General features: G+C 42.7%; 1 protein-coding gene across 1 annotated transcript in view; it reads left to right on the top strand.

The window, feature by feature from the left end:
- The window catches only part of prkaa2 (protein kinase, AMP-activated, alpha 2 catalytic subunit), an 18,925-nt gene extending 4,906 nt beyond the window's left edge, over positions 1 to 14,019 (top strand). Inside the window, exons 4-10 of the mRNA XM_050054150.1 lie at positions 1,324 to 1,468; positions 2,379 to 2,466; positions 4,691 to 4,915; positions 5,027 to 5,189; positions 5,315 to 5,653; positions 5,738 to 5,864; positions 7,005 to 14,019. Coding sequence (XP_049910107.1) covers positions 1,324 to 1,468; positions 2,379 to 2,466; positions 4,691 to 4,915; positions 5,027 to 5,189; positions 5,315 to 5,653; positions 5,738 to 5,864; positions 7,005 to 7,255 — 1,338 coding nt within the window. The 3' untranslated portion in view covers positions 7,256 to 14,019. The remainder of the gene's footprint in view (positions 1 to 1,323; positions 1,469 to 2,378; positions 2,467 to 4,690; positions 4,916 to 5,026; positions 5,190 to 5,314; positions 5,654 to 5,737; positions 5,865 to 7,004) is intronic.
- Position 14,020: the final 1 nt, after the last annotated feature.

Below are 14,020 nucleotides of genomic sequence, written 5' to 3'. Positions count from 1 at the left end.
TTAATCACTATTTTATTTATTTTTTGAAGTATGAATAAGTCAATAAGTAATTTATTCCATTGAAATATCATTGATGTATTATAGAAAAGTGATTTATCTTTTTATAAATGACAAAAGGCACATCTGCCTCATTTTTGCTGTGGTATCGTGATACTACTCAGAACCGTGATACTTTCACTGGTATCATACTGTAGGTCCCAATTTTGGTACCGTGACAACACTAATCTGGAGGGGGTTCATCTGCAAAAACTAATGAAAAACTAAAAAACGGCATTCGGTACTCGGTATTGGGCCAAGCGTTTAATTTTATTCGGCTTTGGCCACAAATTTTAATTTTGGTGCATCCCTACCACTGACCCTGCGAACGTTACAGCTCAGCCGAGGAGGACACCATTAATGTTTACAGCTTGTGCTTTCATAAGCACGAGCCTCTTGTCCATGAGTAGATGCATGCCTCCTTCTGTGCAGTTTTGTATATTTTTGGCGCTTTGAGCACCACAAGCCAAGTGATCCAACTCCATTATATTAAAGAAAGGCAGACATCTCAGTGGCTGATATCTCCAACACTAAATTACAGACCAAAACAATCTAGATTGATAAATAGCGCTATAGGTAAAAGGACAAATATGTATTTCTGATTTGGGGGTGAACTGCCCCTTTAATTAAATACTAATACAGTTGTTGTTGTTGTTGTTGTGACCAAATAGACCCTGCTGTTAGACCCTAGGCCCTAAAATAATTTTATTTAACGTAAGTTGCATGAGCATTTTCTTTCTTTTCAAAACTTTCTGGATTTATTCTTACTCTGTAGAGACATAACAAATACTGTCTGTATGCACAGTGTTGAAACTGCAACTATCCCATCACGTGCATGTGTTGTATGCCAAAATATTTACCTTTCCTGCTTTAAGTACTGTTGGAAATTTCCATTTGATATGAGTTATAGATAATGAGACATGAAAGTTTGTTGGGCAACAGTGTTCCCACACACCATCACTGCTTCACTTTACTAACTGAGAGTCGTCAGTGATAATTTTAGTGCCCCATTTACACACCTTTAAATGTTCACTTCCATGTTCAAAACACTGAGCTGTTACCGACAGCTATGTAGAGATGACCTCCTCTGGGGACTGGGGTCTTTATTTTTAATAGAATAATCCTACTTGAGCTTCACCTGGGCCCTGAGCCACACCAACCCAACACAGAACATGATACATTTGTTCTAAACAAGACACCACATAACTTCCTTATCCTTCCACACAATCATAGAAACACTCAGAGCAGCCACAGTCTAATCATGTCTGTTTATATTGTGTGTTTCAGGTGGAGGACACTGAAGCCCGCCGCCTTTTCCAGCAGATTATCTCAGCTGTGGACTACTGCCACAGGCACATGGTGGTCCACAGAGACCTCAAACCTGAGAACGTCCTGCTGGATGCCAGCAAGAACGCCAAGATAGCTGACTTTGGTAAGATCCCAGACAACAGAGTTACAGGAAGAGGGAGAGGCTGAAGGATTGTTAGGGAATTTAAGAAAAGAGAAAGCACAACAGAAAATGTTCACAGAGGGAATGAGAAAGACAGAGAGGCAGAGTCTATGGCAGAGCTGAGTGGAATTGCCAAGTAATTTGAATTGTTGATTAGAGGCAACATTTGTTGCAGAGTCATAGTACAAAGCGTAATTAGACTCTTAATTATACACTTAAAGAAAAGTGTGAAATCACTATCATGCACCTGTTGACCTCATTATTAAATACATCTCTCACTGAGCACAGTTTTTTAACAGTTGGGGCATAATTGTTCCAGCTGATTGGAGACTGTACCTGATGCAATACGAACACGAAAAAGAGAAATATTCTCACAAACACACAAAGACCCTTGTGCGCAGCAGGGTGTGTGGGGTGGAGAGAGGTCCCCCTAGCAACGGCCAGGATTCATATCATGTCTGGCAGGAAGCCTTGAGGCCCAGTGTCATCTGATAGGGAAGGAATCGTGGGGGTGCGTCAGGGTTGTGCAGCAGCAGGAGTGTTTTGGCTGAGAGCAACAAACACCAGCGAGCAGTGAAAGAGTCTTAAAGGAACAGGGATAAAAGATAAAGGGAAGGTCAGCACATCGCAGAGCATGTGGTGTTTAGCGTTCGGCCCAGGCAGGCTGGGAGAAGCTCATCCAATTAGATGAGCTTTGTGTTTAGAGCTTAGAGTCTTGGTGGGTAAATAAGGATAGAGATATCTGCGACGTCCACAGTGTATAACTCACCCTCTCTGTGGTGGGCCATGTGCAATTAAACCATAGGATCAATAGCAGTAATATAATAACAGAGGATCGTTTTGTTAAACTGTGTCACTGTCAGAGTGAAGGATGTCTTGCATTTATCAACAGGTTTGTCAAACATGATGTCAGATGGGGAGTTCCTACGGACAAGCTGTGGCTCGCCCAACTATGCTGCTCCAGAGGTCATCTCAGGAAGGTGTGTGATCACATCACATGTACGATCACGGCTATAAGATTAATCACAATTATTCACGTCTGGAGGACAGTTACTTAATCAGCATTATTTATATGGCTTTAGGAACAATGCAGTTTAGGACTAAAACAGTGTTTTAAAACATAAACAGGGTTTTAGCACCGCCTCCATCCACAGTAACACACATGACAATAGGAAAGGAGTACCCACATCATAAAAGGTTATGTAGACCTAGCTGTAATGTTTTGGCTCAACACATCGTGACTGATAAGACCCAACTGGGATGCGAACATGGTCATCGCGTGTCATTGTTTTTATTGGTCACCGTGACTGCTCATCCAGACTAAAATGCAACAGGCTTTTTTCCAACTAAAAGTGTTTCAGCAGAGTTTTCAAAGGTCTCTGTTGCAGAGGCTCCAAAGTGCCGCAGCAGTGTGGAAGCTCGGCGTAAACGTAGCAGTAGTTATTTGTTTTAAAACAAAAACGTATTAGTGTGAATGTAGCCTTAAACACTGCCTGAAGTCCAGCCTGACAGAAAACAACTCTTAGTTGCCCTGTGGAGATCTCTCGTAAACAAACAAAAAAGCTGTTTACATTCACTGTTCCACACCCAAGCGCACCTTGTGTATGCGTATGGTTTAACAAATATGTTAAAATGCATGTACTTCCTCATAAACAGTTGCAAAGTAAATTTTAAATCGTGGATTACTTGCCTGGAATTTTCTTCTTCACTGCCTTTGGTGACGCATTGCTGCATTTCTTAGCGCACTACCGGCACCTGTAAAGCAGTGGAAACACTATACAACCAATTGCGTCGCCCATGGGTGTGCATTTTGTCTTCACAAAAGCTACAAATGACACTTAAACAAAATCTGTATTTATTAAAGGAACTATATGTAAGAAATCTAAAGCAAATAGTCGTAAAATCCTCCTAATATGTCACAGAGACTAAGGAATAATGTTCATATAACATACTGATCTCACCGACAACAATAATACAGCCAGAATATTCGCATTTAAAAAAAATTTTTTGCAGTCTGCAAATCATGTTTATGTTTTGAATTTGTGTTTTGGCCTGTTGCGCCACCCACCGCCGTCTACCAGTCACGCAGTCAGTAGAATCTCAGCATCAGTTACAGTTACGACTGAGCTACAGCAGCACGGCAAGCAGCATTAGCAGTGTCACGGTACATAGTATTAGCAGCCGGCTCCTCCTCAGCTCGTTAGCAGCAGAGAAGCCGGACTTGCTCCAATGGTCCGCTGGAAAACCGAAGATCAAGGATGCGGCAACGCGGCCCTGCCACGGTAGCCACCCATGGGCAAACAAATCAGTCTCCAGTGAATCAGTCGGTATGAGGCTTTTGGTTCAGGACATATTACAAACCGAACAATTCTTCAAACTAATCCTGTTATAATTTAAAAATAAAATGTACAGCTATGTTTGTGTGAAACATAATGTTCTCAGTGCCACTGCGCTCAACAAGGCAGCCCAAACGACATGGCGACAGGCAATTTGCTTTCTGCCCCTCCAGACCAGAAAAAAAGTTCCCCTGATAACCTACAGGTCTGGCGTTGGGAGCCACATGACAGTAGGTTACATCAGTGCAGAACACTTCAAACATGTCAACTCGTTTATGCCGACTTCACCAGTGTGCCAGTCGGGGTAATGAGACGAAAACAAGGGGCAACACAAACACTACATGCTAATGTATCCCTGCAGCATTATGATTTTAGTTTTTATACATTTAAATTAAACAAAAGAAAACAAGGATATTTTTTTTCCCCTTTCATTTCAGAAACAGAACTGTTTATTTGTTCATATTTGTTTATAACTACTGTATGACATTTAATATTTTTAAGGAGCTTTTTTGTTTTATATGCTGCTGAGAAGACACCCCAGAGGACGGGTCACTCAGGTGTAGCTCCGTCATGGTTCAAAGTAAAAAAACATCAGACTTTATGATGATAGTTTTTAAAGAAACTAAGTAAATTTCTGCTTTTTTGCTGTATCAAAAACATACCAAACCGTGACATCACTGCATCATATCGAACTGAACAGTGAATTTAGTGAACCCTTACACCCCTAGTATTTATATATTAAAGCTATATGATAGCACTTAAAAGTTAAGAAAGTGCTATCTGCTTTTCCAGTGGACCCACAAGAGTGACACATTGTTTATGGATCTTCTTCTTTGTTACGTGTCACATCTTCTCATCACTCTGTCAGACTCTATGCAGGCCCAGAGGTGGACATCTGGAGCTGCGGCGTGATCCTGTACGCCCTGCTTTGCGGCACTCTGCCCTTTGACGATGAGCACGTCCCCACGCTGTTTAAGAAGATCAGAGGAGGCGTCTTCTACATCCCCGAGTACCTGACTCGCTCTGTGGCCTCGCTGCTCATGCTTATGCTGCAGGTGGATCCTCTGAAGAGAGCCACCATCAGAGACATCAGGTGCTCACACTACTCTGTTCACTTTGGCATTAATTACCAACCTCACTCGATATAGGTTTGTGTTTGTAGTTAAGAGTGATGATTTTGAGTGGTTATCCTCTCCTCTGTCAGGGAACATGAGTGGTTTAAGCAGGACCTGCCAGGCTACCTGTTCCCCGAGGACCCCTCGTATGATGCTACAGTCCTGGATGAAGAGGCTGTCAGGGAAGTGTGCGAGAAGTTTGAATGCACTGAGTCTGAGGTTGTGTCCAGCCTTTACAGCGGGGACCCACAGGTACACAAGACTCATTCATGAGTGGAGTCGTTGTAGGTTTCAGTAATCTCAAGGTCTGTCCTTAGCTTTAACTCGTTATCTCAGTGGTCTTCAACTGACTCTCCATCCTCCCTCTGTTCATGCAGGATCAGCTAGCAGTAGCTTATCACCTCATAATAGACAACCGGCGCATCATGACCCAGGCCAGCGAGTTCTACTTGGCCTCCAGTCCTCCCCAGGGCTCCTTCATAGAGGAGGGCATGCCGCTGCCCCCCGGGATCAAACCCCACCCAGAGAGGATGCCTCCGCTGCTGGCTGACAGCCCCAAGTCTCGTTGTCCTCTGGATGCTCTCAACACCACTCGGCCCAAACCGCTAGCAGTGAAGAAGGCCAAGTGGCACCTCGGTATCAGGAGCCAGAGCAGACCCTATGACATCATGGCTGAAGTGTACAGGGCCATGAGACAACTCAGCTTCGACTGGAAGGTAATGGATATGTCTTACACGTATAAATACAGAACATACAAAGGTCTACGTATGAACGAGACAGTCTGTTATTCTGTGCTGTAGGTGGTGAACCCGTACCACCTGCGAGTGCGGAGGAAGAATCCAGTGACGGGGAACCTGGTGAAAATGAGCCTGCAGCTGTATCAGGTGGACAACAGATCCTACCTCCTCGACTTCAAGAGCATCGATGGTTGGTGATATCCCAAACTGTTTTGATTTACATTGTACATGGCTTCACCTGCAGTTCATTTGTGTGTCCCTGTTTCGTGGCTCTAAAATCTTGAGTTGCTGGAGTTGGAACAGCTGAGGTGGTGTTGATGCAAATCAGGCAGCAGAGTGCACTTTGGGCACTTGTCCCAGCATAAATGCATTTGAGCCTGTACAGGTCACCTCTTTGAAATGCAAGCGCATCAGTCACTTCATATCTTTCATGTGTATTTAGTTGTGTCTTTTACCCACAATTTCAGATTTGACATTGATTTAAATATATTTTTAAATACACATGTACTGTACATAGCCATGTGCTTTTCTACGTGCAACTGTTTGTCTTTATCACACAGATTTGAAGTTACATGATGTCAGTGATCAGAAGTACAGATGGCACACATGGTTCTGCTTTTTAAAAAAATAATCTTCTGCGTTTAATTTACTTGAATTTATATTAAAGCTAAAGTGTGGAGCTTTTGTCTCCACCCTCTGGCAGTGAGAGTAATTACACTCATGACGTATGCCTGCAGGTGATCTCGCCCCATCTCCTCCGCCCCAGGAGCGCTCTCTCAAAGTCTGACTTTAATCCTTTCTCTAAATGGCAGGTTTCTTTTTTATCTGGAGCATCCACTCCAGAAACCTTTCTTGGATGCTTCTTAGGATTTTCCCCCCATACTCCTATCTGCTGCTCTGTTGCTATGCTCTCTTCCCACTTCCTGCTCCCTTGAGTTCTGGTTAATTGACGAAAATTGCATAATTTCCAGTGCACCAGTGCGAGAAAGTGACCACAGACACAACAACTCTGGTATACTGCGAGATACAGAGAGCTTTCCCTGGCGGTGATCATCTCAATCAGCACTGTGTGAACTTGTTTGGTTCATTCATTTGCAAACGTCCCACACTCCAGCTTTAACATAACTGTAACTGGTTAGAATTGATGCCGAATTCAGTAGATGGATTTATAAGTGCATGTGGGGAAAGACTAGATAAAAACTCAAACACATAATTCAAATTTATTGTGGTTATGGCATGATTCTCATACAGTAATTAGCCTACATTTACGTCATGAACTGCTCCTCTGTTAAATGCTGACACTACTATCCTCTGCTCATGTGACCCCCAGATGACATCATCGAGGCAGTTGGCTTTAAATCGGGCTCGTCCACTCCTCAGAGGTCAGGCTCCACAGCCGGACTCCACAGACCCAGACTGAGCATCGACTCAGCGAGCCCCGCGATTGATCTGCCCCAGCTCAGCTCCTCTCTCCCGGGGTCCCTGTCTGGTAGCAACCCTCTACTCACCCCCCGTCAGGGATCACACACCATGGACTTCTTTGAAATGTGTGCCAGTCTCATCACTACACTGGCACGCTGAGATGCATCCACTTTTAACCTCGCTGTAACCTCGATGTCAGTGGGGTTTTTAAGCCAATTGCTGATCCGGGACGTAGGGGAGTGTAGATGTTAGGAGTGACTTCCTCTCTCTGTCTCCTCTCCATCTCCGTTCCAGTTGTATTGGCCTGGAAGGGTGAATGGAAGTGTAAAAAGCAAAGCCTGTCACTTCAGATTAGGGAGACACAGAGAGGAATCCTTTCTCAGAGAGGCAGATTAATAGCTTTTTTTTTTTCTTTTCGTATTTTGACACAGTCCTTGGATCAGAGTCTCAGAGTTTAAACACGCAGCCACAGCTTATGACAACTGATCCTGGGACTGGAATCTGTGACATATTGAAGGCCATAGGCAATAGGTCACAGCACGCAGTCGTGTCGGAGTCAGGAAAGGTCAAGTCCACTGTCACTCCTCCCACAAATACCTTCAATCTATATCAACTGCTGAAACGTCATCGCCTACCATAACACTAAATGGCGGGAAAGCCTGCTGAGTTTTCCCCAAACACTGATCGGAGGTCAGTTTTGCTTCTCGTCTTATATTTTGATGAAGGTTGTTAAAATTGACATAAAATCTGTGTCTGAGGGAACGTTAGCACATGTAAAATTTATTTTCAGGTTTTATATTCTATGGTTTGTAAAGAAACTTTGTTATCCATGTATATTATATTTATATTACATAGCTGAAAAGGTTGACAAGGGTATACCAAATAACAGACTTTATACTCCATGAAGAAGATGATTATTATTTAGATATCAGATCCATATTTATTTTTGAGAGATTGTTTTTTAGGCGCTGTAGTTGTATTATTTAAGCACTGCATCGACGTAGAGTTTTATCCTGATTTTGAATAGATTGTAGAAGATTAATGAACCTAGAGAGGCAGCGGGATAGTCGGGCGATAATACTCTGCATGGTGCCGACTGTGTCCTGCATTTAGTGATGAAGCACAGATACACACCATCTAACATGAGTTTTCACAGCCACCGTATTACCTGACTTCTCACACAGCTATGGTCGGTCTCTGTGTTTTTCAAAGATGCCGTTCATACCGTACATCTGCTGTTTCTTTCCCCACACAACCATCATTTTATACATTCAGTAACTGTCATAAATATGCAACAACACACACACAGACTTCTCTACACTTCAGTTTAGCCCTTAACAAATGACAAGTTGAGCAGCTGCTAATATGCTGCTCAGCCATGCATGCACAGAATGTAATTTAAAAAGCGCGAGCAGGCCGGAGATATCAGGAGGACAGACATGGCAGGCAGTCACATACGCAGTAAGCTGAAAAAGACAGACGCCATGTGCTGTTTGTAATGAAGAGTGTAGCAATTTTTAGGGCTACAATTATTAACTATCTTCTTTTTTTTTTTTTTACTTAAAGGTCCAGTGTGCAGGATTTAGGGGGGGGTCATCATTTTCTTTAGTGTATAATCACCTTAAAATAAGAGTTGTCGTGTTTTTGTTACCTTCGAATGAGACGTCTATATCTACATAGGGTGCACGTCCTTGTCTAAGGAGATGGCAAAGTTTCTACAGTAGCGCAAAACGGACAAACCAAACACTAGCTCCAGACGGGGCCGTTCACATTTTCGTATCGGCCACCATAGTTAGCAGCCTCTCCCCGATAAGCATGTCAGAAAAATACATTTTAGTAAATGTAAAACTGCATTATTCAGTGATGTAACTGGTTTAAATCACCAGGTCCATTTGTTTTGGAGAGGAAGAGACCTCTATGGTTAATTTAGCTCCTGGTAAAAACCTGAACTCCTGGATCTTTAGTTATCAGACCTCCGACATGAAGCTGCTTTATACAGTGTTTTTACCGGTTTAACTCACTGGATCCGTTTGTTCTGGAGAGGAGGAGACTCCTGCAGATAATTTGGTTAATGGTTAAAACCTCCTGTACATCTGGATCAGAAATCAGATGAGCATACATAAGGTTATCAGAGACAACAGGTAAGCAGATATTAGCAGGTACAGCTGCAATGTGCCAAACAGCGTAGGAGAAACTGCTTTGTTTAGTGTTTTTAATCACCAATTCTGTCTGTTTGTTTTAGAGAGGAAGAGACCTCTGCAGATAATTCAGCCACCTGAACAGCCAAAAGTGAAGGAATTGTAACTGGGATTGTTTCAGCTGGTTTCAGTGGGTAATCCTCACTGCTAAATCCCCCTGAATCTTACACACTGTTCCTTTAAGCCTTTTAAAATGAGAAAAATGTGCATCAGAATTTAGAGCCTAATCTGAGGTCTTGAATCAGAGCGTATGTTAATATTTACTTGATAAATTGCTCCAAAAGTCGATCAATTTTCAAAATTGCTACCAATCATATTAGCAGAGTTAAACTTCATTAGCCCTGAGTCTGTGTATGTGAACAGATAATGAGGTGATGATGATAATCAATGAGAGGAAGATGACAAATCTATGCGAGGTGGTGTGTATCTGCTGCAGGACAGTATAAGCCACAGAAACCTTTCTCCAGTTGCCTTAAAGAATGCAACACAGTAACTGTGCATATGTTTATGGAGAGTGTGTGTATGAGCCAGTGTGTGTAGTGGAGATGGGTAGAGTGTGTCACATGATCGTCATGTTTTTCTTACTGACTTTGTTCGGAGGATCTCTGCAGTGCTTTGGGAGATTGGTTCAGTTGGTAGAAAGTGACAAAGGGACATGATGTTTGGTGTTTGTGTTTCGTCATCGTCTGTTCAGTCTGCGTTTTAAAACTCGTGTGGATTTACTGTTTTATTGCCTCACACTAAACTTCACTGTATCTGTTGTTTCTGCTCCTTTGTTTCAATGGTGTTATTTCTTATGTAAATGTTGAGCATTGTCCTGTCAGATCAGACCATAGCTGAGTTTAGTGTTGTGTTGTCATGGAATATTTTTTCAAAATCAGTGTGAAAGTGAAAAGTGAAAGCTGGTGCTGCAGTGTAGCTATGATTAACTGATCAGTTGTCAACCATTAAATTAATCACTGACTCATTTAAAGGAGCAATAAGTGAAATTCATCATTTCTAGATTGAAGGAATTAAAAAATTGCTATGTGAAGAACTAGAGGTGTAATTTGATCTGGAGTATAGCATGACCTCACACACCCTCTCTGTGTGTTGATCTCCAGCCCATTGTTTACAAGCCGGTCCGGCTGCGCGTTCATGTACGTTCATGTGAATCCGGAACGTTAGCATGGCAGCCGACTAGTGCTAACACTAACGTCCCCACGCTTCTCGGCTCCGACTCACTGAGCCTGGCGGAGAAGCGTAGGGACGTTAGCACTAGTCGGCTGCCATGCTAATGTTCCAACTCTTCTCCGTGAGCCCGGCTCCCGGCTCAGCTGGAGTTGGAGCGTTAGCGTGGCAGCCGAGCAGGGAAATAGCTAAACACAGCAGAGACCGAGAGTGAGTGAAAGACATCGCTAACTGCTAAACTAAGCCAAACTAAGTTGGCTGTTTAGGTTTTATTTCCTCGCCCCTGTGGCGGGTGAATCTGCCTGCAGTGAAACCGGGGGCTAACCGGTGCTTCCTCCTCATGCTCCACTTCACTCAGCTGCCAACACAGCCAGTTAGCCTCCGCTAGCTTCCCAGCTAGCGGCTCTCCGTTTGGATCCAACCGGAGCACCGAGCCCTGGTTTGTTTTTCAGGTTCATGTGGGAAGAAGCAGCGGGTACATCGGGCAGCTGAGTGAAGCTGAGTGAAGTGGAGCCTGCGGAAGAAACACCGGGACCGTCTGGATGTGATAGTCCGTGGAGATGCTGCGGTACTCGCCGGCACAGACGAGGCGAGTGGGGTGGTGGGGGGTGGAGAGCAGAGGTAGAGGGAGGAGTGGCTCATGACACACTTGGTTTTGCTCTACAGGCAGTGCACAACAGCAAACCTAGCGGTGAAACGATTTCGCTTATTGCCCCTTTAATAATTGATTCATTGGTTAGAGTATTTTTTGAGGAAAAAGACAACAAAATAAAAGACAAAACTGACCGATTCCAGCTCTAAAATGTGAATACTTTCTGGTGTATTCACTCCTTTATGACAGTAAACAGAATATCTTTTGGTTGTGGATAAAACAAGACATTTGAACGCATCATTATGGCCTTAGGGAAACACTGATGGACATTTTTCACCATTTTCTGACATTTTATAGACCGAACAAACAACTTATTGATAATGTACAGATTGATCGACAATAAAAATAACTGTTAGTTGCAGTTGCAGATCCTCCTGTCCATCTCTCTCTGGGTTTGTTCTTGGTTTTTAAAGCAGCGTTGTTTTGATGGAGAGCGCTGGACTGTTGCCTTTCTACTGTTTTTGATAAAACAGGTTGGAGGGATAGTACGAACTCTGCTTTACACTGATGTCATGAATAGGAAACCCCAAAATGGCCAATTCATTGTGTTCATTCTCGTTATTTTCACAGGTTTGGGGCAAGTGATTGGCAAAAGGGCAAAATGAAAAATGTAATGTTATTTTTCGTTTTATATAGTTAGTATAACGTAAGAATAATAGGATAATATTTCAGAATATTGGGGAGAATTTGGCCATGTTGGAGGTTTGCACATATCACTCTCAACTATGAGTGTTCAGTTAGTTAGTGTTAACCTAATACTTTGTTGGACCTACAATAATTTGACGTAGTTTGGTTCTCTACTTGTTGTGAGTCATCGTCTGCATCGAGTCAGTAGTTTTTGCCTTATGAGAGAATTGTGAAGGCTTCTGGTTGAAACAGTGAAAGCCACATTCTTTGTTACTCTGCTGAAACCCTTTATTACATGTATGTTCTGTTAACGTGTCTTGTGTCGGGTTGCCTTCGCTGTCTGTGACGCCACATACACCACTGACTGAATATACCTTGACGTCAGGGAGAAACTGTGCTTCCTGCCGCGAGACACGTGCCACTGCACACGCAGTCCTGTAAACACTAATCTCTGTTCTTCAGTCAAACCTCTATATTACACTCTGTTGCTGTGTCTTAAATGACCTGTCCTCTGGATAGTGAGCTGCGTTGGTCACATCAGGATCACATCTGGCCCATTGTGCATCCATCCCTGATTCTGCTGCTCGTAACAACAGTATGACATGTCGATCAGTGGAGCGCACTATCTGGGAGAGGTCATGGGTTGTATTTAAAAACTCCCAATATAACCAGTATTTACTGTCAGATGTAGTACTGTACCATTACACCTGTATGCAACTACCAGTGGCATGTTAGTCATGTAAACTCTAATTTGTGTTTAGAGCTGGGAAACATGCCGGGGGCCTAATCAAATACAGACTTTAACATGTTGTACCAAAGTGAGTATTTGCAACAGCAAGGCTGTTTATCTGTGGAGGGGTTCTTATGATTAGTGTAACCTTAAATACCCCAGTGTGTGTGTGTGTGTGTGTGTGTGTGTGTATGTATTTGTGTGTGTGCACACTGGTAATTGTGAAAGAATGTGTGTAAGGGTGTGTTTCCGCGTGCGTGTGTAAGAATGTGACAGTGTGTTTCAACTGTCTCTCCCTGTCTCTGTCTGATTGGGGTTTGGATTTCTCTTGTTATGCACTGCATGATATTGCTGTTATGATTTGCACTTTAATGAGTATTTATTGAAAAACAATAAACAAACATATAAAAGGAAAAATGTTTTTGTCCCTAAAGGCTTTGTCAGTGTCACACACACACACACACACACACTCATACACACACACCCATCACAGAGGATTAGTTCTGTGGGGTTTTTTTTTCTTCCAGACAAAATGCACCCTTAGATGTCAACAATATTTTACATGAAAATGACCTCGGGTGATCATTACACGACTTTCTCTTTCTGTAACACTTATTATTCATCAGCTCGAGGGGAAAGTCATAAGAAGAAAGGCGGCACATAAAACTGACACCTGCCAGACATCCGCTCCATAAAAATGTAAGAAAATAAAGTTTATGGGGGACGCTTCCCTCCAGAAGGTGCACCTATGACCAACACAAATGACACTAATTGAATTGTTAGATTGTGTATTTTAGATTATGCTCCATGTTGTTTATTGGTGCACCATTAAAGATAATTATTACACCTTACATGTTAAAAGCTCAGCATTTAAATACTATGACATGAGTCGTTACATAAACACTTCCATAATCTGTAATGATCTCTAACAAAATAATGAGGCTAAATAAAGTAGAAAAGATATTCATGTACAAAAACAAAACAACATAATAATACAAACACTTGGAAGAAAATGAGCAATTTAAACAATATTAAAGGGACGGTTCACTCCCAAATAAAAATTGCATATTTTTCTTCTTGCCCGTAGTGCTGTTTATCAGTCAAGATTGTTTTAGTGTGAGTTGCAGAGTGTTGAAGATATCGGCCGAAGAGATGTCTGCCTGTTCTCCATTAAAGTGGAACTAGATGGCACTCGGCTTGTGGTGTTCAAAGAGCCAAAAAAATACATTTGAAAAACTCAACAACAATGTCTCTTTCCAGAAATCATGACCCGGTTACTCAAGATAATCCACAGACCTTGTTGTGAGCAGTTTCATGCAGGAACTATTTTCTTTCTACCAAACTACACCCGCCAACCGCATCACCGCATCACCGCACAGAAGGACGCTTGCATCTACTCATGAACGAGAGGCTCATGCTCGTGAGGTGAGCTAGCAGTTGATGCACACTTCCTTCTGTGCAGTGATCCAGTTGGTGGGTGTGGTTCGGAAGAAAGAAAATAGTTCCTACATGAGACTGCTCACAACAAGGTCTGTGGATTATTTTGA

Source organism: Epinephelus moara, chromosome 10 (genome assembly GCF_006386435.1).
Source record: "Epinephelus moara isolate mb chromosome 10, YSFRI_EMoa_1.0, whole genome shotgun sequence".
In the NCBI taxonomy this organism is placed as follows: Eukaryota; Metazoa; Chordata; class Actinopteri; order Perciformes; family Serranidae; genus Epinephelus; species Epinephelus moara.
Note: the sequence above shows the minus strand (reverse complement) of the source record. Positions and strands in the feature narration are given on the sequence as shown.